General features: G+C 37.8%; 1 protein-coding gene and 1 long non-coding RNA gene across 2 annotated transcripts in view; one reads left to right on the top strand and one right to left on the bottom strand.

Moving 5' to 3' along the window:
- LOC123263793 (neurexin-3-like) overlaps window positions 1-21,356 on the bottom strand; it is a 763,584-nt gene that overhangs the window by 435,088 nt on the left and 307,140 nt on the right. Inside the window, exon 14 of the mRNA XM_044726803.1 lies at window positions 1,908-2,138. Coding sequence (XP_044582738.1) covers window positions 1,908-2,138 — 231 coding nt within the window. The remainder of the gene's footprint in view (window positions 1-1,907; window positions 2,139-21,356) is intronic.
- Window positions 3,543-21,356, top strand: part of LOC123264821 — a 23,686-nt gene continuing 5,872 nt past the window's right edge. The window contains exons 1-2 of the long non-coding RNA XR_006509425.1: window positions 3,543-3,553; window positions 12,029-12,035. This is a non-coding gene — a long non-coding RNA (uncharacterized LOC123264821). The remainder of the gene's footprint in view (window positions 3,554-12,028; window positions 12,036-21,356) is intronic.

Genomic DNA, 21,356 nt, shown 5'->3' with positions numbered 1-21,356 from the left:
CATCCCTGCAATTTCTCGCTAATTCCATATCTAAGCGCTTAAAATTGCACTTATGACGTTTTTGAGCTCTTCAAGCTCAAAAATATAATTTATATGTTATTTTGAGCTCTCTAAGCTCAAAGAGTTAGCTGTTGATTTAGCTGTTGTTAGCTGTTGAATAAATTGATTTTCACGTTCTTGGTGGCAATCGACAAAGGTTTTAGACTTTAATTTCATTCCATCAAAAATGATCCAAACAGAAATATCGAAGTTATGTGAAAAAAACACTTTCTTCGAAATTTTTCGTTTTCGATAACTCTCAAACAAAGAATATGTGGTGAGGCTTTCGCCTACCTCTCAAGAGGCTGATACGTGAGCTCAAAAGAGCTATTATCGCAAGTATATTTGTCCCACTCCCACGCAACAAAAACACAGCCAAGTTTACGGGTAAGAAAAAACCCTGCCCTCAAGCTTCTACGCGACACGTCATCAAATGACAATTTGACAGATGTGAATGGAACCAAATGTCGATCTGTCCTCGTACTCACAAGGAAACTCTCTCCGGTGTTCCTCTCTGATTTCGATGAAACTGAGATATGTTGTTCTTCGTCGAAATCTAAGAGACACGTATTTTTTTTATCTGCGGAAAAGAATTTCTAGGGGGTAAAACTACCCCTCAAAGTTTAGCCTCCAAAGGAGTATTATTCAAGTTTCGCATACTTGCAGTTTAAATAATCGAATAAGACCAATTGCATAATTTTTAGGGTGGAAAATCATGAAAAATGCTTTTAGTTTTATAATGAAACAATGAATAGAACGAAAGTTATAAGGGTTGAAAATCACAAAACTTTTATAAAAAAAAATTTATAGTTTTTTATACTAATTTTGATATGAATTCATCAATAATAATTTTTTTGTACATTTCTTGCATTTAGAAATGATATTATATTTCAATATTTTACTTACTTTTTTACTTCTCATCCCAAACTTAATTTTGTGTATCGGGACATCAAATATTATAAATGTCATGTAATGTGAATGTGCTTTGAGAAAAAATAGAAAAAAAGGTTATAATATATGCTTTATTGTAATCAATTTTAATTTAACCAGAATTCACAAATGATTTTTTACAAAAATTTTGAAAAAAATATCTAATATTTCTGATGTTTACGAAATTTAATATTTAAATTCATCATTTTGTCATATGCAGATCCATTCAATATATGTTTTGCAATCGTGATGTTCATGAAAAAAATTTTGAAAACATAACGGCACGATGAACAGCGGATAATTGCTATATTTTGACAACCAGGAACCTCACAATGAGAATTGCATGATCCGTGAAATGCAAAATCCACAGAATTTTCGAACTCATCTGGTATTACTTCTGTGGAGCCACTTTTGTACCACAAGTCCTTGAATAAATTTATGTATCGAGGAGATGACAATTGGATATATGTAAGTGATTGCAATTTTATAATGTTATTTCGTAAATGCAAGTTCATATCCAAACCCATCAAAACTGTACGATCCGAAAAATATCGAACAAAATTTTTCCAACCTCAGAATCCACAAATATCAAGCGGTTGAATTTTCCCAGTTTTACCTTTTGGTAAGATCATAATTTCAGTATCCTTATTTGTTAGTTTAACGCTTTGTACAACTTGAGGACAATGCCCAGTCCATGAGTCAGTTAGTAATAAAGATTTTCGATCCACATTTGCAAAAAACACTCTTTCCAGCCAAATTTTGAAATGATCTGAAAATTAAAAAAATATGAAATATTTTCATCAACAATGACTTATGCGCAAAACAGAAAAAAAATAAAGAATAATTCGTACCTGATGTAAGTTTTCCTGATTTTGATGCTTTTATTTATACATTATGAGGTCTAAAAAGTGTTGTTTCAACTATTGGTCCAAATTTACCACTTGGTTCTTTTAGAAACAAAAAAAGTGGGGATAAAAGCTTTTCATCAGCGGATACAGTTGGTTGAACTGTGTAACTATGGTTAGAAGAAGTAACAGATTGTACAAGACATTCTACTCGCTTTTCTCCTTCAACATTTGAATTGTATACATTTGCTAATTCATAAATTTTTATTTCTTGTTTTACATTATTGACGAATTCCTTAGCTTGCTGTTTTAATGATTTACTATCTTCAATGGTTTTGGACGTAATAAACTTATTTATTTTTCTTGATACGATGAGACGTGATGTTTTGAATGACGCGATCTACTTCGTTGATGCTTTAAAACGGAAATCTTCCGTAGCAATTTCTTTTTGAGCTTGTAAGGCCGATCTTTTTATGTTACAATCATATACGATTCAAACTGCATCTATAGCTGCTTTGAAATTTTGTAATGTATATTCACAAATTCTTGCTACTTTTTCTTTATAAGTCCCTGCCTAATTCAGAGTATGAGCCCATCTTCGTAACTGTCGCACAGATTGTACCTTTCTAAATTTTTGTTTAACACTTTCTAAACTTAAATTTCTTTTTTTGCTACTACGCCAGTACTCAACGGCTCTCAATTTATATTCATAAGATAAATCTTCAACATCCCTTGTGCATTCATCGGTAGGTGTTTCTTGATTAACTGGTGCATTTACCCACTCTTTATTTTCCACGACTTCCATCATCCAATCTTAATACGGTTCTTGGAAATGCAAAGAACTTTCTTCCACCATGTCGACTCCGGAGTATTCGTTCATAGCATTGAGTAGAATATTTTCAAAACTATTTTTGATTTGTATTTCTTAGTCATTTACTGGCGATCCTGGAATGTTCATGACTTGAAATGTTGTTAAGAGTAGTCTTATAACATTTATAGGATTGACTTTCATTTTGCTCTATACACAAAAAGGAAGATTGTCGTACAAATTTACATTATTCACTTATTAAAAAAAAAAAACACGATAATAATATTGAACTATCAAGGATGAAGTACATCGCAGAGACTAAACTAATCTCGAAATGATACATTTATTTATACTATGTTGTTTTTCATATCACTGACTCATATAAACTAAAAATATAATTATCTTTTTTTTGTATGTGATAACAATAGATGATTATTATGATTATAATGAAGCATTATAAGTACTTTTTCTTTTATTTCCGAAAGCAGATTCACATTACATGACATTTATAATATTTGATGTCCCGATACACGAAATTAATTTTGGTATGAGAAGTAAAAAAGTAAGTAAAACATTGAAATATAATATTATTATTATTATTTTCTAAATGCTAGAAATGTACAAAAGAATTATTATTGATGAATTCCTATCAGAATTAGTATAAAAAACAATATTTTTTTGGTGGTCAATGTAGATATCCTTAAGGGGTGTTCACCTCCTAAACTTAATTTTTTGAGAAAACCCCGAAAGACGTATTCTCTACTTTTTATTTCTCTTTCGATTGCCGTTGGTTTCGTTGAAATCCATCAAATAGTTTTTTTCTATAAAAGTTTTGTGATTTTCAACCCTTATAACTTTTGATCTATTCATTGTTTCATTATAAAACCAAAAGCATTTTTCATGATTTTATACCCTAAAAATTATGCAATCTGTCCCATACGATTATTTAAACTGTAAGTATGCGAAACTTGAGAAACACCCCTTTGGAGGCTAAACTTTGATGGGTAGTAATCTAAGATTTCTTTGTAAGTAATGGACGGTGTGGCTTAATGTATATAGAATAAGGGCAGATTATTAGTTCTGAATAAGGTGTATAATTATAAGGCCACATTCTTTCCCGCTTCACAGCATTATTTATATTTGTAAAAATGCTTACCGTAAGATGGAGGGTGTGGCTTAATGTATATAGAATAATCGAAAAGAAATTTAGTATAGACCGGATAGCTCAAATGGTAGAGTAACCGACATGTCTTCGGAAGGTTCTGGGTTCGAATCCCAGTCCGAGTTATCTAATAATTTTTTCTCGCATATTCTATAAACTCACATTAAGATGATCCTCTTCACATTCCTTTCTCAATCCTTTCCTACCAATATCCTGTTACGTGAATGTGGAACACTTCACGTAATAATTACCGTAACTCCTATTCTTTCCCGCTTCACAGCATTATTTATATTTGTGGCCTTATATATAAATGGCCTCTAGAATAAGGCCATATTAAAGCAAATTTTTTAAGGGAGTTGGGAAAGAACGGATAGGGGAAAGGAGGGGACCTACTCAGTGGGAATTTTTCCGTAATTGAAAAAATAATCAGACAGCCCAGACTGGGAATCGAACCCAGATCTCTCGGTTACGCGCCAAGGGCTCTACCAGTTAAGCTATCCGAGACAAGTACTGACTACTTTATTCAGCCACGTATATAAGACCCTTCTCTCGTCTGACCCTGTCATGGATGCTGGAGCACTGGTACTTTTGGGTGATTTCAACTTCATCATCACCATTATGTAGAATGATTAATGCATGTAACATTATTGTACGTCAAAGTAATAATTTTGACCTGCTTGAGTCTTCTTCATCAATTAGTCCCAGTGCCCTTGCATCACTGGTAGTTAACACTAGATGAAAATAGTATCACTAAAACAATTAGGTTTGTAAATTATATTTTTATATTAATAATAATGTAAATTATATCTTATATTATGTAATAATTTCATCCAGCATTAGTGTATTAATGTATTAAAATTTCTTTAAAATTCTATGTAAGTTTCTGTTATTATTGAATAACTCAATAATTGTTAAGTATTTTGCTAATCGTTAACGCGCCTCTTGTATTACATATTGTAAATCAGAATTCTCTGTAATTGGCCTTCGGGCTGTTGAGATGTTTTCAAGTAATAAATAAATAAATAAGCGAAAGGAAATTTAGTATAGACCGGATAGCTCAAATGGTAGAGTAGCCGACATGTCTTCGGAAGGGTCTGGGTTCAAATCCTATTCCGAGCTATCTAATAATTTTTTCTCGCATATTCTATAAACTCACATTAAGATGATCCTCTCCACATTCCTTTCTCAATTTTTTCCTACCAATATCCTGTTACGTGAATGTGGAACGCTTCACGTAACAATTACCGTAACTCCTATTCTTACCCGCTTCACAGCATTATTTATATTTGTAAAAAATGTGGAACGCTTTATGGATATCTTACATTTTTTTTTTTTTTTATTTTTTTATGGTAGTAAATGTTTACTACGGAAATCTTAGATTTCGACGAAGAATAACATATCTCAGTTCCATCGAAATCGGAGAGGGACTCCGGAGAGAGTTTCCTTGTCAATCAACTGTACGAAAAAAAGAAACCCATTAAGCGACTGCGTTAGCCTAATCGGTAATATAATAACAACCCGACCAGTTACCAGCAGGGCCCATACGGGAAGGTGCAGCCGCAAGACCTGTTTGAGCCATAATACCTATCCCCCCCCCCCCGCAAGAGTCTCGTTCGTGTGCAACTGTCTAGTTTACTCCCCGAATCTTTGAGCTTACCTGCGTTGCCAAATGAATCTGACAGCGTCACGAGGCTTTACTCGGTAAGATTTCGCAGCAGTAACTGTTGGCTTCGGTGGCAGTGGGTCATGACGCAAAACATCCTGCCACCTACTCGCGGTGGAACCTACGGAGAGGACGTTACTTGCATAACTGTGATGATCCCCAAAATTTAAACGTATTGCTTTCGCAACACACAAAAAAATTAGAGAATCACAGTCACTTCCGCCATAACTCTCGAACGAATCGAACCATTTCGACGGGACTGGTGGTAATCGACGTGGTTTTTAAAATTTAAAAGCGGATAAGATTTTGGAATCGATTGGTGGAGCCGTTTAGGAGTTATTCCAAAAAAACGATTTTTTGTAAATATTGTTTTTGAAATTTCTCAAAATCTACCGAATCGATTCAAATTTTCAGAAAATTTAATAGCAAAAATACTCTTTAGATCGCCACCTATTTAGATCCGATCAGTCGAGCCGTTCAAAAGTTATAAGAAGTTTACAGACATACACACACACACACATACAAACACACACAGCCGTAGGAACACCATCGCGTAAGTAGTCAGAAAAGCTTCCTGTAACCTTAAAACGTCGTGATCTGATGAAAACTCGATTTATGCAAAACGGAATAAAACAAATAACTTCCCGAATTTAAAAAAATTTTCAATTTTTCTTAGGGGGAAGTTAAAAAAATGACAGATTTTTAATTAGTATCAGTATACTTATCGCTCTAACTAGAATAAAAATAAAAAACAAAATTAGAAAAACGGTTGACCCTGAAGGCCATCCCTGCAATTTCCCGCTAATTCCATACCAAGACGCTTGAAATTGTACTTATGACGTTTTTGAGCTCTTCAAGCTCAAAAATACAATTTCTGTGCTATTTTGAGCTCTTCGAACTCAAAGAGATAGCTTTCTTATGTATTTGAGCTCTCGAGCTCAAAAATCTTATTAAAGTTCGATGAAACACGATTTTTGTAATTTTCAAACTGCCGTAACTTTGGAATAAATCAACCGATTTTCACACAGTTAGCGGCAATCGATGGGGTATTTTAACTTCTATAAAGAATTCGGAACAAAGAAATTAGGACGACGGTTGACCCTAAAAGTTATCCCTGCAACTTCCTGCTCATTTTGTATTTAAGCGCTTAAAATTACACATTACGTATTTTAGCTCTTTAAGCTCAAAAATATGATTATTGTGTCATTTGAAGCTCGCCAAGCTCAAAACTATAATAGCAGTTTAACAAAACACAATTTTTCGAATTTTCAAACCCTAATAACTTTTGAATGAATGAGCCGATTTTCACGCGGTTGGCAGCATTCGACACAATTTCTGAAGCCTCATATAGAATGTTTAAGTATAAATTAATCGAACTAAGAATTTCAGAGTGATTCCGAAAAAACACTTTTTTCGGTTTTATTTCGACAACTATAACTCACGAACGAATCAACCGATTTCGACCGGGCTGGCGGCAATCGACGTATCTTTTTTATGTTAAGAGCTGATTAGTTTTTAAAATCGGTCGGTTAAGCTGTTTAAAAGTTATTGAAAAAAAACCACATTTAAAAAAAATTTTTTGGTAGTTTTTTTTAGATTTCTCAAATTCTACCAGTTCGAATCAGTCCAAAGTATATTCAAAATCTAAGTTTGGTCAAGCCCTTTCGAATGGTGCCAACCGCAAAAAAATCGTTAGAGCCGTTCAAAAGTTATAAGAGGGTCACATACATACGTACACACACACACACACATACACTCGGGGCAGAAGAGATACTGCTACCGGGCTCGTCTCCCTGTGCGGATGGGAGAACGCTCGCTGTCCTTGGATGACACTTAACCTCTTAGTTGATGAGGTACAGCGGGTAGGAGCCAAACAAAATAACCAAACAAAATAAGCTCCCGTGGACAAAACTCCTCTTCAATGGGTTCGTCACACTAACTGACCTAGCAAGACGATTGGTTCCTGCTGTAACTCACTAGGAGTGTCCGGAACCTGTATCGTAGTTTCCGACGATGCAGGCCACGGCTGATGTGAGCTTGCTCTGCCGAGGTGAAAGTTGCAGCAGTGGATCAGGAGCCAGCCACTTCGGGCCTTGATCAGGAAGTACGCAGTGAGTGTTAGAGATCGGAATCTTCACCGCTCCGAGCGAGTCTAGTCCGTCCGTGTATTCCGGGACTGGCTAAGTGTCGGCTAGGCCTCAGGGAACTGGGGTAGGAGTACTATCTCCGAGGGTACACCCGTTCGTAGTTATGACAACCCGCTCCACTCCGTACAATACGCTGGTAAATCAAAAAAGTATGAGTAACCCACAGGAAACAAATAAGAGTGGAAACGGGCTACGTGCCCAACAAGCAGCGATTGAAACGAGCGCTGAAATGAAGCGGGTACAAGCGTTGGAACGCCTAGAGAAACTGACCAGCGAGTTAAATGTTTTCGTTCAGTCAAAGGTCAACATTCACAAGGAAATAAAAAACAAGACGACTAGTGCAGCGAACGCACATCAACGTTTCAAAAAACTGGACGAAGAATGGCGCTCATCATTACACCGCACCCCTTGTGCTACATCGGAGAGAAACAGTCAAGTGGTTGTTGAAGAAGCGATGGACACTGGAGCCGAAGGTGACGGAGAATCAGTCGCTAAAGAAGAAAGTAGAACTATCACAACGGCAGAGACTGAATCCTTTGACCAAGACGGCCGCATCCTGAGGAAGTTGAAAAGAAAAATTCGTTCTTCCGAAGGCGGAGCTTTTCATACTCCCAAGAAGCTGAAAGACCTTGGACCTGGTCATCCCATCAAGAAGCAGGAAGTGGTTAAGGATCTTCCACAAAACTCTGGTGAACAGAACAAGAAGCCAGGCTGGGAAAAGGTGCAGTCCAGAAAGGACAAGAATAAGGAGCGCAGGAAACTGCCCCCAGAAAAACCTCTGGTGCCTCCACCGAAGCCGAACCAGAACCCAAGAAGAACAGCAACGAGACCGGAGGCACTTATTATCCGTCCAGCGAACAAAGATAAGTATTCTGAAATACTTACACGGATCAAGGCGAACGTTCGCCCAGATCAGGTCCGCAACACAGTCGAGAAGATACGCAGGACAGCGACAGGAAACATTCTCATCACGCTATTGAAAGGCAGTAGTGATAGAGGTAAAGACCTGCAGACTATCGCGGGAATACTTAAGGAGGACGCAAATGTCATTAATACAGGACCTGAAGAAGACCTGAAAATTCGCGATATTGACGATACTACAACTAAAGATGACATTCTAACAGCTTGACAAGAGGCAGCTGGAAACGATTGTGGTATAACAGTAGAGGCCATTAAAATTCGTAAGGTCTTATGCAGCAGAACAGAAAATTGCGTCGGTGACTCTGGCAGCAACGGTAGCGCAGAAAGTGGTAGGAGAACGCGGCAAGATTAGGATCGGCTGGACCGATTGTCGTATTAGAACAGTACTAATACCAGTCCGAAGTTATAAATGCTTGCATTTCGGGCACCGTGCGGTTCAGTGCACAAGTGAAGTTGACCACTCCAAACTTTGCATTAAATGTGGAGAAGAGGGACACAAAATCGCCGAATGTAATAAGCCTGCTAAATGCGCACTGTGTGCGGATCAACCCGGTACAGAGAATAACGCCCATCATGCCGGCACAAGCAGATGCCCAGTATACCAAGAGGCACTCAAGAAGATAACTGATAAACGAAAATGAGAATACTGCAGCTAAACATCAACCACTGTGAGGCGGCACATGATTTGCTCATGCAGACAGTACGTGAACAGAAGCTTGACCTTGTGCTTATATCGGAACCGTATAAACACCTCGGCGGCCAACCATGGGAAACTGACTGCACCACAAAAGCTGTCATATGGTCCTGTCGCAAGCTCCCCTTCCAGAGTGTCGTTAACAATGGCAGCGCCGGCTTTGTAGCAGCATCGGTAGATAGCATCCGCTTTTACAGCTGCTACGCACCACCTAGCCTCACTATTGTTGAATTCATGGACTTTCTGGATCGACTGACGGAGGACGCGAAGCAGTACTACCCAGTGGCAATAGCTGGAGACTTCAACGCCTGGGCAGTGAAATGAGGCAGCAAACACACCAACGCTCGAGGTAAAGAACTACTGGAAGCTTTTTCTACGTTAGATGTAGTATTGTTAAACAGCGGCGATGCGCCGACGTACACTAAAGGAGACGCAAGTTCTATTGTGAATCTTACTTTTGTCAGCAGCAGCCTCATCAGATGAAACTACGACTGGAAGGTGATGGAGATCTACACGGCCAGCGATCACAATGCGATTCTCTGGGAAGGATCAAAGGACCAGAATCCTAGAAGACCGTCTAAGAAACTTGACATCGTTGGGTGGAAGGTGAAATCCTTTGACCCAGGTTCTCTAGCAACTGCCTTAAATAGTGAACCGCTTACTACTGGATCTGCAGAAGAAATGACCAAGGACTTGATGAAGAGAGTGACCCAGGTTTGCGACACCTGTATGCCCCGTAAACGGGGTATGAACCAAAGACCTTCGGTGCACTGGTGGAACGAACACATTAGCTTCCTTCGGAAAGAGTGTCTCAAGAAAAGAAGAATATCTCAGCGTGGTTATCGGCGGCCTGACTCAGCGGAACTAGTGGCAGAATACAAGAAAGCTCGTTGACATTTAAACATAGCCATCAAGGATAGCAAGAAGAACTGCTGGAAAGAGCTAATCAACGAGGTGGACAGAGACTTGTGGGGTTGATGGCACACCTTAAATATCAGCCAATGCCGTTTCCTACGTGTCCTCAACTCTTACAGAAGATCGTGACTGTTCTGATTCCACGACAGCGCGTTTTTAACTATCTGTTGACACAGGACGAACTGAATGATATTCCACCTGTCACGAAAGAAGAACTGATGGAAGCTTGTAACCGCGTCGGGAATAATAAAGCACCGGGATTGGACGGAATCCCTAATATTGCCTTGAAAATATCTATTAAAGCAGCGCCAGCGTTATTCCTTGACGTCTACAACATCTGCTTGAAGGAAGGGATTTTTCCTCGGAAGTGGAAACAACAACGGCTGGTACTACTTCCTAAAGGGAAAAAGCCACCGGAAGAACCGTCATCTTATCGTCCACTCTGCATGCTGGATACAGCCGGTAAGATACTAGAACGTATAATCCACCATAGAATAGAAGCAGTTGTCGATCCACTCTTAGCAGACAAGTAGTACGGATTTCGGAAAGGTCGATCAACGCTGGGCGCGATCAACCTGGTTATCGGTATAGCCAAAGACGCAATCGCCGGTACCAGATGGAAGGGGGGACCGAAGAAATATTGCCTGGTGGCAACTTAGACATAAAAAATGCCTTCAACTCCGCCAACTGGGATTGCATCATGCAAGCCCTTCAAGAGATGAACATACCAGGATACCTACGAAGGATAGTCGCTAGCTACTTCACAGATAGAGTCCTGAGATATGACACAAAGAATGGTCCAAAGGAGTATGATGTTACTGGGGTGTACCGCAGGGTTCTGTTCTCGGTCCACTTCTCTGGAATGTCATGTGCAACGGATTGCTGAGACTGAAACTACCAAGAAATGTCAAACTGGTAGCGTACGCGGACGACGTAGCCGTAGTAATCGTCGCCAAGCATCTTGATGAGATAAAACATATGTTTGCTATCACCTTTGAGCGAATTAACCAGTGGATGGACACAGTTAATCTACAACTGACTAAACAGAAGACCGAGGCTGTACTTATCACTAGCAGAAAAGTAGTGAAAACGATCAATCTAAACGTCGGAGACCAAGAAATCACATCCCAACCATTCATTCGATATCTGGAAGTAATGCTTGATGCCCGACTTAACTTCAAACAACAAGTTGAACACGTGACCGCCAAAGCATCAGCAGTAGTAGCCAACCTAGTACGATTGATGCCCAACATCGGTGGCCCGAAGCAGACAAGAAGGTCATTGCTATCATCAGTAGTTACATCGGTCCTCACATATGGTCGGTCCTCACATATGGTATCAGAGGAAGCAGTGTGTGTCATTTCCGGAACTTTGCCGCTCAGAGTCCTAGCTGAGGAAAGACAAAACCTTTACCAACGAAAGAGGACAACCGCACAAAGTGCCGAGGAACTCAGAGCTAAAGAACGGCAGAACAGCATCGCACTATGGCAATCGCAGTGGGACGCCGCGACAACAGGGAGATATGGACACACCGTCTCATACCAAACATCGACTTTTGGCTAAACCGAAGTCATGGCGAGGTCAATTACTATCTGACGCAGTTGTTGTCAGGACATGGATGTGTTCGGACGTATCTTCACCGCTTCAAGCATGATGATTCACCGGAGTGCCCGTCCTGCCCAGGAATCAATGAAGACGCGGAGCACGTTTTCTTTGAGTGCCCACGATTTTACCCACAGCGAGATGAGCTGGAGATGATCCTAAAAAAGAAAATCCAACCAGAGACAATAGTTGAAGCAATGTTGTCATCAAGAGCCTCCAGGAACGCCATCAGCACATTTGTAACAGAAGTCCTCATAGACTTGCGTTCCATCGAAAGAAGAAAAGCAAATGACAACAACTAGAAGAAAGGTAAAATAACACCTTGGCTACCAGAAGAAAGAGCAGTAGCTAGATCCTCCCCTCACGAAGTAATGCCTAACGGCGGTTTCCATGAGAGATTAGGGGAAAGAGGAAAAGGGGTTTAGGGCTTAGTGAGTAGGGGCGCTAGCGTCGAGTTTCAGTATGACTCTGCGTCGAGTCGCCACATATCCAGGCCAAACAACTATGCCTAGAATCCGTAAAAAGGATTCCCCCCCCCTTTAAAACAAAAAAAAACACACACACACACATACATACATACACACATACACATACACACACATACACATACACACACACACATACATACATACATACGGACATACGGACATCATCGCGAAAACATTCGGGAAAGCTTCCTAGGACCTTAAAACTTCGAGATATGATGAGAACTCGATTTTCGAAAAACGGGGTAAAACCAATAACTTCCCGATTTTTGAAAATTTTCAATTTTCTTAGTGGGAAGTTAAAAATTGATCGGATAAAATATTTCGGAGTTATTACAAAAAATCAGTTTTTTCGATTTTTTTCGACGATTACTCACGAACGTATCAACCGATTCTGACGCTTTTGGTGGCGATCAATGCAGGTTTTCAAGATTACGAGCTGACTAGTTTTTGAGGTCGATCAGTTCAGCCAATTCGAAGGTATTTTGAAAAAATGGAAAAAAACAACTTTTTTCACAATTTCTCAAAATCTACTGGTCCAAATCGGTTTCAACTCACAAGGAATTCAAATTTGGCGAAGACCTTTCGAATGACACTAATCGCGATCAAATCGGTTAAGCCATTCACAAGTTATAAGAGGTTTTCATACTCGAACGTACACACACACACACACACACACACACACACACACACACACACACACACACACACACACACACACACACACACACAGACGTACGGATTTCATTGTGAAAATTGTCAGGAATGCTTCAATAAGGCTTCAAAACGTCGAGATCTGTTGACACTCCGATTTTGGCAAAACTGGGTAGAACCAATAACTTCCCAATTTTTCTAAAATCTTCGATTTTCTTAGCGGGAAGTTGAAAATATTTGACAGAATAGCGCGTAGTTCGAAGACTTTTTTGAAAACGAATTTTAGATTCGTACTTTTAACTACGTGTCATTTGTCAAATATTTTTTTTAACTTTCCGCTAAGATAATCGAAGATTTTCAAAAATCGGGAAGTTATTGTTTTTACCCCATTCTGCAAAATTCAAGTTTTCATCAGATCTCGATGTGTTATATATATATATATATATATATATATATATATATATATATATATATATATATATATATATATATATATATATTGCGACATGGGAAAAATTTCCCTGTCAAAAGAAACTGGTTGGGTTATTTGTTTTGTTTTATTTTATTTACTATTATGATTATTTTGGCTCAGCTGACGGAATGCAGAGATTCGACGTTCCTGTGTCGCCCAAGCGGCCTCCTGATCAGAGTGCGAAGCTCGAGGTAAGACAAGTAAGAGAAAACGCGCCGAATTTGAAAAGTATGGAGAATGAGTGTGACTATTGCAGAGTGAGAGTATGTTAGAGTGAGAGCGAAAATAAGTTTAAGCGATCAGACGAACCCGCAAATTTCACGGAGCCATCAACGACCAGCGTGATATCTGGAGGAGGACCACGGCGAGAATGAGGCAAATTTAAAACCGACGAATGACGACGGCGTTTGAGCAACTTCAGTCGAGCGGGACTCCATTTGGATGCTGAAACCCGAACCGATCGGCATATCGACCAATTATCGATCGTCAATGGAGTACTGGACGCATCCAGCAATAGAACGGCCGGCTGGAAGAAGCCGTGAGCTAATTGCGCAGTTTTTGTGCTGCGTAGGAAAAAGAACCGCATATTGCCGAGGAGGCAGTCATATTCAATTAATTCTGATCTGGACGCCGTACCTGTTAGTTCACAAAATTCCGATGCGAGCCTTAAATAATTTTGCCACGCAATTACACTCCGTTATTGGATTCAATTACACCATCCGTAACTTTTTTTTTATCTTGTTGGAGATCTTTTGACGATCATTTATTTTTGTGGAATATTGCCGAGTGACAAGTTTTTTGTTAGCACGTGAACGTGGGTGACGCCAAAGCCGAGACATCGACGCTATTCTGCCTGCTATCTCGCCAACTTCTTTGAGAGTCAGCTATCCGAACGTGTTCCGACCCGAGAAGTCTGCTGCTGCCGCAGGGAGAGTCTGATCGCTATTTTTCAGCCCCAAGGTGTCCTCACCGTGATCTTGAAATTACGTGTATTGATTATTTGAGAGTTATTTTATTATTATTATTTTATTTTGTGTCACGTTTACTCAAGTGACGAGTAAATTCCGTGCGGGATTATCGAGAAGTGTGTGACGACACTCATAGGTACGGTACCATCGCGGTGTGTGTAATTGTGTATGTGTTCGTTACATCAACAAGTGAATTCAAAATCGTGCGTTCGATTATTATCATTTATTTTTTTTGTTTTGTTCGAGACGCTGTCATTGAACCAACTTGTTTGATATTATTATTACTATTGTTAATTGTCTGATTGTTTGGGACATTGTTATAGGCCGACAATTTAATTATTATTTTTTGTTGTTGAACATAACGCCCGAGAAATTTGGAGCTGTTTAAGATAACTAGCTCGACCGACGTGCCATCTCCGAGCGCGAGCCCTAACTCACCTCGAGCTTCAACTACCCAGCGAGCTTAACCGATTTACTGAACGTGATTAGTTCTCCGCCGCGAGCCCGCGAAATTTCGGAATTTCGAATTACTTGGATTATCATATTGCGAACCATCTCCGAATCAAAGCTACATTGTGTTTAGTCTGCTATCGCGAACTCATTAGGGATTTACGAGCCATTGACGGTTCGGATTCACTTGTGATTTTTATTATTAATTAATTTAAAAAACAATTAATTGCTTATTGCATTGTATTATTAATTATGGATTAATCTGGGAATTTTGCGAGCCATTGACGGACCGAATTTAATTTTTTTATTTTATTATTGATTAATTGAGAAAAATTAATTGCTTATTTCGTTGTATTATTAATTATAAATTAATTTGAGAATTTTGCGAGCCATTAACGGACCGAATTTATTTTTTTTGGTTATTATTCATTAATTTGAAGGTCAATTAATTGCTTATGTCATCGTAGTAAGAATTATAAGGCATTTAAATTATTATCTGCGAGTCACCGACGTATCAACCTTATTTTTTGTTTCTTTTAGTTATTATTGTTTGTTAATTCAGCGAAGAATGTTAGAAGGTACTTGTGTATTTGACATTCTCTATAATTGTACTAAAACTAGTTATTAATCTTATTACATTTATTCCATTTAGGATGTAATTTTCCAAAATTTGCGAAAAACACCGATTGGGTTGTAGAATCTCAGCCAATTTACAAAAATTTATTAAATAAATTAGTTTGTAACAATCCAAAAGAATCGTGCTTTTCCAGAATGTGCAATAGTTGTCCAAATAATGAAGAAATCGCTGATTATTTTCGTGTGTCGTTTAATGAATCTGATGTTCATGAAATCCAATATAAAATGTGGACATCAACAGACCGTTGTACTATTGTGAATGTTACTTCAGATTCCGAAGACTTCATCGAGACTTTAGTGACGCAACTTGATAAGCTTTTGAAACATGATTTTATTGCGAAAACACAAAGTCGATTTTTTTCTGATACAAAACTAAATTTAAAGAGCGGGGAATTCGCCGTAGTATTTGACTTTGCGGAAAATTATGCATTCGTTGTGCAGGAAGCAGCTCAAGGCTTTCATTGGAATAATGATCAAGCTACTATATTTCCAATGGTGATTTATTATAACGAAAATGATACTATTAAGCATTTGAGCTTTGTTGGTATTTCAGATTGTCTTAAGCATGACACAGTTTTAATTTATTTATTTCAAGAGCAATTGATTGCCTTTCTTAAAAAGAAGTTTCCTGTCATCAATACATTTTTTCTTTCTCTGATGGAGCTCCACAATTATTCAAAAACAAGAAAGCATTTACAAACTTATGTTATCATTATGCTGACTTCGAAATCAACGCTGAGTGGCATTTTTTTGCAACTGCCCATGGCAAAGGACCATGCGATGGTCTTGCGGGTTCATTAAAACGATATGCTGCTAGAGCTTCATTACAAATGAACAATAAAGAGCATATACTGAAACCACAAGATTTGTTTTCCTGGGAAAAGAAAAATTTTACAAGCGTTGACTTTACTTTTATAGCTAATGACGACTATTTGATAAAAAAAAACGTGTTAGACGTACGATATTCTCAATCGAAAACGGTGAAAGGTACACAGTCATTATACACTTTTGTGCCTTTAAAAGATGAAATTGGTTATGCTTTCATTAAAACTGTGTCCACATCTCAAAAAAGTTCAAAAATAAAAGTATTTTAATTATAATGAATTTGCGTTTAATTTAATTGTGACGAAACAAAAAATATGCACATCGGCAAAATGCTATATTTTGTGTGAAAAACTCTCAGCTTTCTGAAAAAAAATTCAAATTTGAAGAATTTTAGGCTGCACACCGAAAAAAATCAATTTTTCCACTTTAATTCGATTTTTAAGGGTCTTCTGATGAGTTTATGAAAAAACAAATATTTTCATTCAAAAGCTGAGAATTTTTCCTACAAAATACAATGTTTGTCGATTTTGTTTAAAAATGTTTTTCATATCAGAAAAATTGACGAAAAAGTTGAAAAAAAATTAGGAAAACGGTTGACCCTAAAGGCCATCCCTGCAACTTCCCGCTAATTCCGTTAATACCTGGCCGCTTTTTGAGCTCTTCGAGCTCAAAAGTACAATCTGTGTGTTGTTTCAAGCTCTCCGAGCTCAAAAAGATACCTATTTCTATGCTTTTGAGCTCTTTGAGCTCAAAAGTCTGATAGAAGTTTCATGGAACACTATTTTTTGAATGTTCATACCGCAATAACTTTTGAATGAATGAACCGATTTTTACGCGGTTGGCGGCATTCTACGTAGTTTTTTAAGCCTTATAAATAATTTCTAAGTTTCAATTGGTCAAACTAGAAATTTCGGAGTAACTCTGAAAAAACACTTTTTTCGGTTTTCTTTCGTTCACGATATCTCTCGAACGAATCAACCGATTTTGACCAGCTTGGTGGCAATCGACGTGGTTTTATGATGTCAAGAGCTGATTAGTTTTTGGAATCGATCGGTAGAGCTGTTTGAAAGTTATTCCAAAAAATGTCGAAGTTATGTTGAAAAATCCTTATTTCCAAATATTTCGTCGAGGATATCTCTCGAACTAATCAACCGATTTCCACGTTTTCGGCGGCAATCGACGCGGTTTTTTAACTTCTGAAATTATTCTATATCATCAAAAACGATCCGAGAAGAAATGACGAAGTTATGTGAAAAAACACTTTTTCGGTTTTTTTCGGTTTTCTTTCGTTCACGCTATCTCTCGAACGAATCAACCGATTTTGATCGGGTTGACGCCGATCGGCGTGGTTTTTCAAGCTTAAGGGCGGATTAGTTTTTGAAGTTGATCGATAGAGCCGTTTAAAAGATATTCCAAAAAAACTACTTTCAAAAATGATTTTTTTCTTATTTTTTTTAAGATTTTTCAAGATTTCTTAAAATCTATCGGTCCGAATCGGTTCAAATTCTCAGGAAATCTAAGTTCAGCGTAGCCCTTTTGAATGGCACCAACCGCGATGAAATCGGTTCAACCGTTCAAAAGTTATAAGCGAGTCACATAGTCACACACACACACACACACACACACACACACACACATACATACATACAGACATAGTGACAACATCGCGGGGGTAGTCAGGGAAGCTTCCTGTGACCTTCAAACGTCGAGATCTGATGAAAACTCGATTTTTGCCAAACGGGGTAAAAACAATAACTTCCCGATTTTTGAAAATCTGAGATTTTTAGCGGGAAGTTAAAAATTTTTTCCATTCCAAAATTTCAAAAAATCATAACTTCAAGACCGCTGCGTATTAAGAGCTAAAACTCTCAGGAAATTTTTGTCTTATGATAGAGAACACTTCCATAAATTTTAAACATAATCCACGAGGGTCGCCCCGTAAAAATGTTCTTATTTGGTGGAATGACCCATATGTATTATAACGGTGTTTTACCTGACCCAAGGATTTACCAAGCCAGGCTCACCGTTTGTATTGAAAATTTTGGCTTACTTAAAAAAACTATTATTAACTCAAAAACGGCGCCAGGAGAATGATCTCCAATTAATTACTACTTCGACCGGCTAGCTCTTACCTCTTCCTTAGGGCGGCGGGCCATGCTGAAATACTCGTCGTTAAATAATAGAACCGCAAAATAAATGAAATTCTTAAAATTACTCGAAATAAATTCAGAAGAATTAAATAAAAAAAAATAACAATTTATTTAACAAAATATACGTCTGCGGTCGATATTAATTTTTGACAAAAAAAAATTAAAACGTCTTAACTAAAAGTTTTGCTTAATCTTAAAAATATTATAACGTCGTTACTTCAATATCATTTCTCACACTCGCATTCATACATCGGCAATCACACTATGTTATAACAGCATTACAAAAAAATAATCGTAAAGCGTTGAATCCTCGTGTATTATTTTGTTAATCAAAATATTTTACAAAATTACAACGTGGACTCGAAACGCTGGATTCAACACTGAACAAGAACGTCGGCTTACCAAGAAATGGAGCGTCGTCCCCATCTTAGCAGCTCGGGAGAGCTTTGTGTGGTCGACTTAAATAAATAATAAATATTAGAAAATAAATACTTCACAACAAGTTACAAATTAATTTTAAATAAACTGTGACGTCAGCTAAAATTCAAAATTTTTTGTTTATTTTTTAATATATGTAACTTCTTATTTTTAGTATACAATTTGTCATACCCTCGAAGTCTGTAGAAGAAAAATCTGGCCTATCTTTCCCACGATTTGATGACGCTCACACGAGTTACCCGGATCTCTTTGTATCTATCAGAATTTAACGACTTTGTTTTTCTAACTTTCAAATTTGTAATATGGTATAGTCACCATCACGTTTTCCGCTTAAAGTCGTAAAAGTAAGACCTATAAGGCAATAGTTCAAACTACGCATAGGTTTATCCGGGTTTCGAAAAATCTAGAAACGCGATGATGCAAAATACCCTTGAGCTCTCCCTCAATTTTTGAATTAATTTTCCTTTGAGTCCCATACCGACGCCGGTGTCGCTAACCATATATAAACTGCCCGAAAATCATTTTTCAACAGTTCGATTTAGACCAGGATACCACTGGTTAGCTCCGCGTCAATCGGCTCCGGGCATCAAATTCTTCGGAAGCACAATAAAATCCGTAATATACGACTTAGTGTCTTGCTCGTGGTTAGGCTGCATTTAGTACCACTAACGTGGTAGATTCATCGGCTATTCGATATATGCGATATTTATACTCCAATTTTCTTTTGTTTTGTTAATTTCCGCCATTGAGCGTTGATTTTTCCCGCGTAAATCGCGAAGTGTATTATTTTCCGCCAAGAGAGCGTTGATTTGTCCGCGTAAATCGCGAAGATTATTTTCCGCCAAGGAGCGTTGACTAGATTTTAAGGATTTCTTCGTGAAAATTCGCGAAGCTTTATTTTGATAAACTTTTCCGCTAAAAAGCGTCGATTATAATCAAAATTCATTATCTAGATTACTTAACTTCTCCGGTATATCTGAGATACGGTGATTCAATAGTGAACAATACCCATAGAAGGTGAAAGTCCCATAAAACTTGAGCCATTCTCTAAAGAACAGACTTCCAGGGTAAGCGTACAAGAACATTTTACTTTATTTTTTTTTATCTTTTATATCTAACCTTTATGTTCAGTTCTTTTATGACTATTTTTATTTAACATTTATATTGCAATCCAAATTTGTAAACTTAATAACTGGTTTGTCTCAATAAGAATTCAAATAACAGAATTATATATTTTTTTTACTTTGAATCAAAATACGTAATTAAATGAAATAAGATCTCTATTACAATAGGATTTGAGTTAAACAGTAGAATAGGTTACTCGTGACCGAAGCCAGCAGGAGTCCATCATCCTTACTCTCTCTAAGTTAACAACTAGAGATAACGTTCGAGCTTGTGTACCGCTCCACACTCCAACGCAATTTTTAATTTAGCTCCCGAACGGACAAAGTGACAGCGTTCGGATATTTGAGATTTCTATTTCATAATCATTACGCCCATCACTCACTCCGTTCGTGACAAAACAAAATCGCGACATAACTTCGAAATTAAATTTATGTTGCGGAGCGCGCAAAAACGCGTCCGTATCCGTCGACAGTCCAGCTTCGAATCTCCTTCTTCACGAAGAAGTACCAGCTTTTTCCTTCGTTGAAGTTGGCGGCGCTAGTCTTTATTTCCATTGGAATTGATCCCCGTCGATAGTTGATCTAAGTCCGTATAACAGTCAACGGACCTCCACGACCGTCTTCAGTCACCTCTGCTCCTGCAGTACTGACTAACCAACTGTCATCGATGGTAATCGTCGTATTGGAACATGCAGCAATGCAGCGTTGATTGTCCTCAGACCTCTCGGGTGTTTACGCCGCTCGGTGCCTCGCTCGCTTTGGTACTCGCTTATTATCGTCGTAGCTCTATCCTTGTCGCTCAAATGCATAGCCTCGTACTCGCTGTGACTCGCTCTGTCTTCGTTACTCGTCCAGCGTTAGGTAGGTATTTATACAAAATAATTCATAAAAATTAGTAACATTTTCATTCATTCACACATAACATTCACGACGTTGGATTCGAGTCTGGAATGCTATAATACCCCAAGTTTCGGACGTCGAATAAAAATCTACCACGTTAAAGTATTTATATATATATATATATATATATATATATATATATATATATATATATATATATATATATATATATATATATATATATACTAGCTGACCCGGCAAACGTTGTTTTGCCATACAAATAATTTCCTAGTAATTTCTAGTGTAGACAAAAAATAGCTTACTTATTGTAAGTATGTATGTATGTTAGAATGTGTATGTTGTATGTATGTAAAAACATGGTGTTCTCAAATCTAATCCACAAACAGACATCGTTTGACCTTGGGATTTGTTGATAGTCATTGCAAATGCCAATCTAATCGGAAACTGAATACGTTTGAATTGAATTGGCACATCTGTAGGTATAATAGGAATCCGTGGTATGAGTATATTTTCACCTCTGAACTTGCCATTTAAAATCCTGGCTTCAATTACGTTTTTCATTAATTT

This window comes from Cotesia glomerata, linkage group LG1, assembly GCF_020080835.1.
Source record: "Cotesia glomerata isolate CgM1 linkage group LG1, MPM_Cglom_v2.3, whole genome shotgun sequence".
Classification (NCBI taxonomy): Eukaryota; Metazoa; Arthropoda; class Insecta; order Hymenoptera; family Braconidae; genus Cotesia; species Cotesia glomerata.
This window is presented reverse-complemented; position numbering and strand designations above follow the sequence as displayed.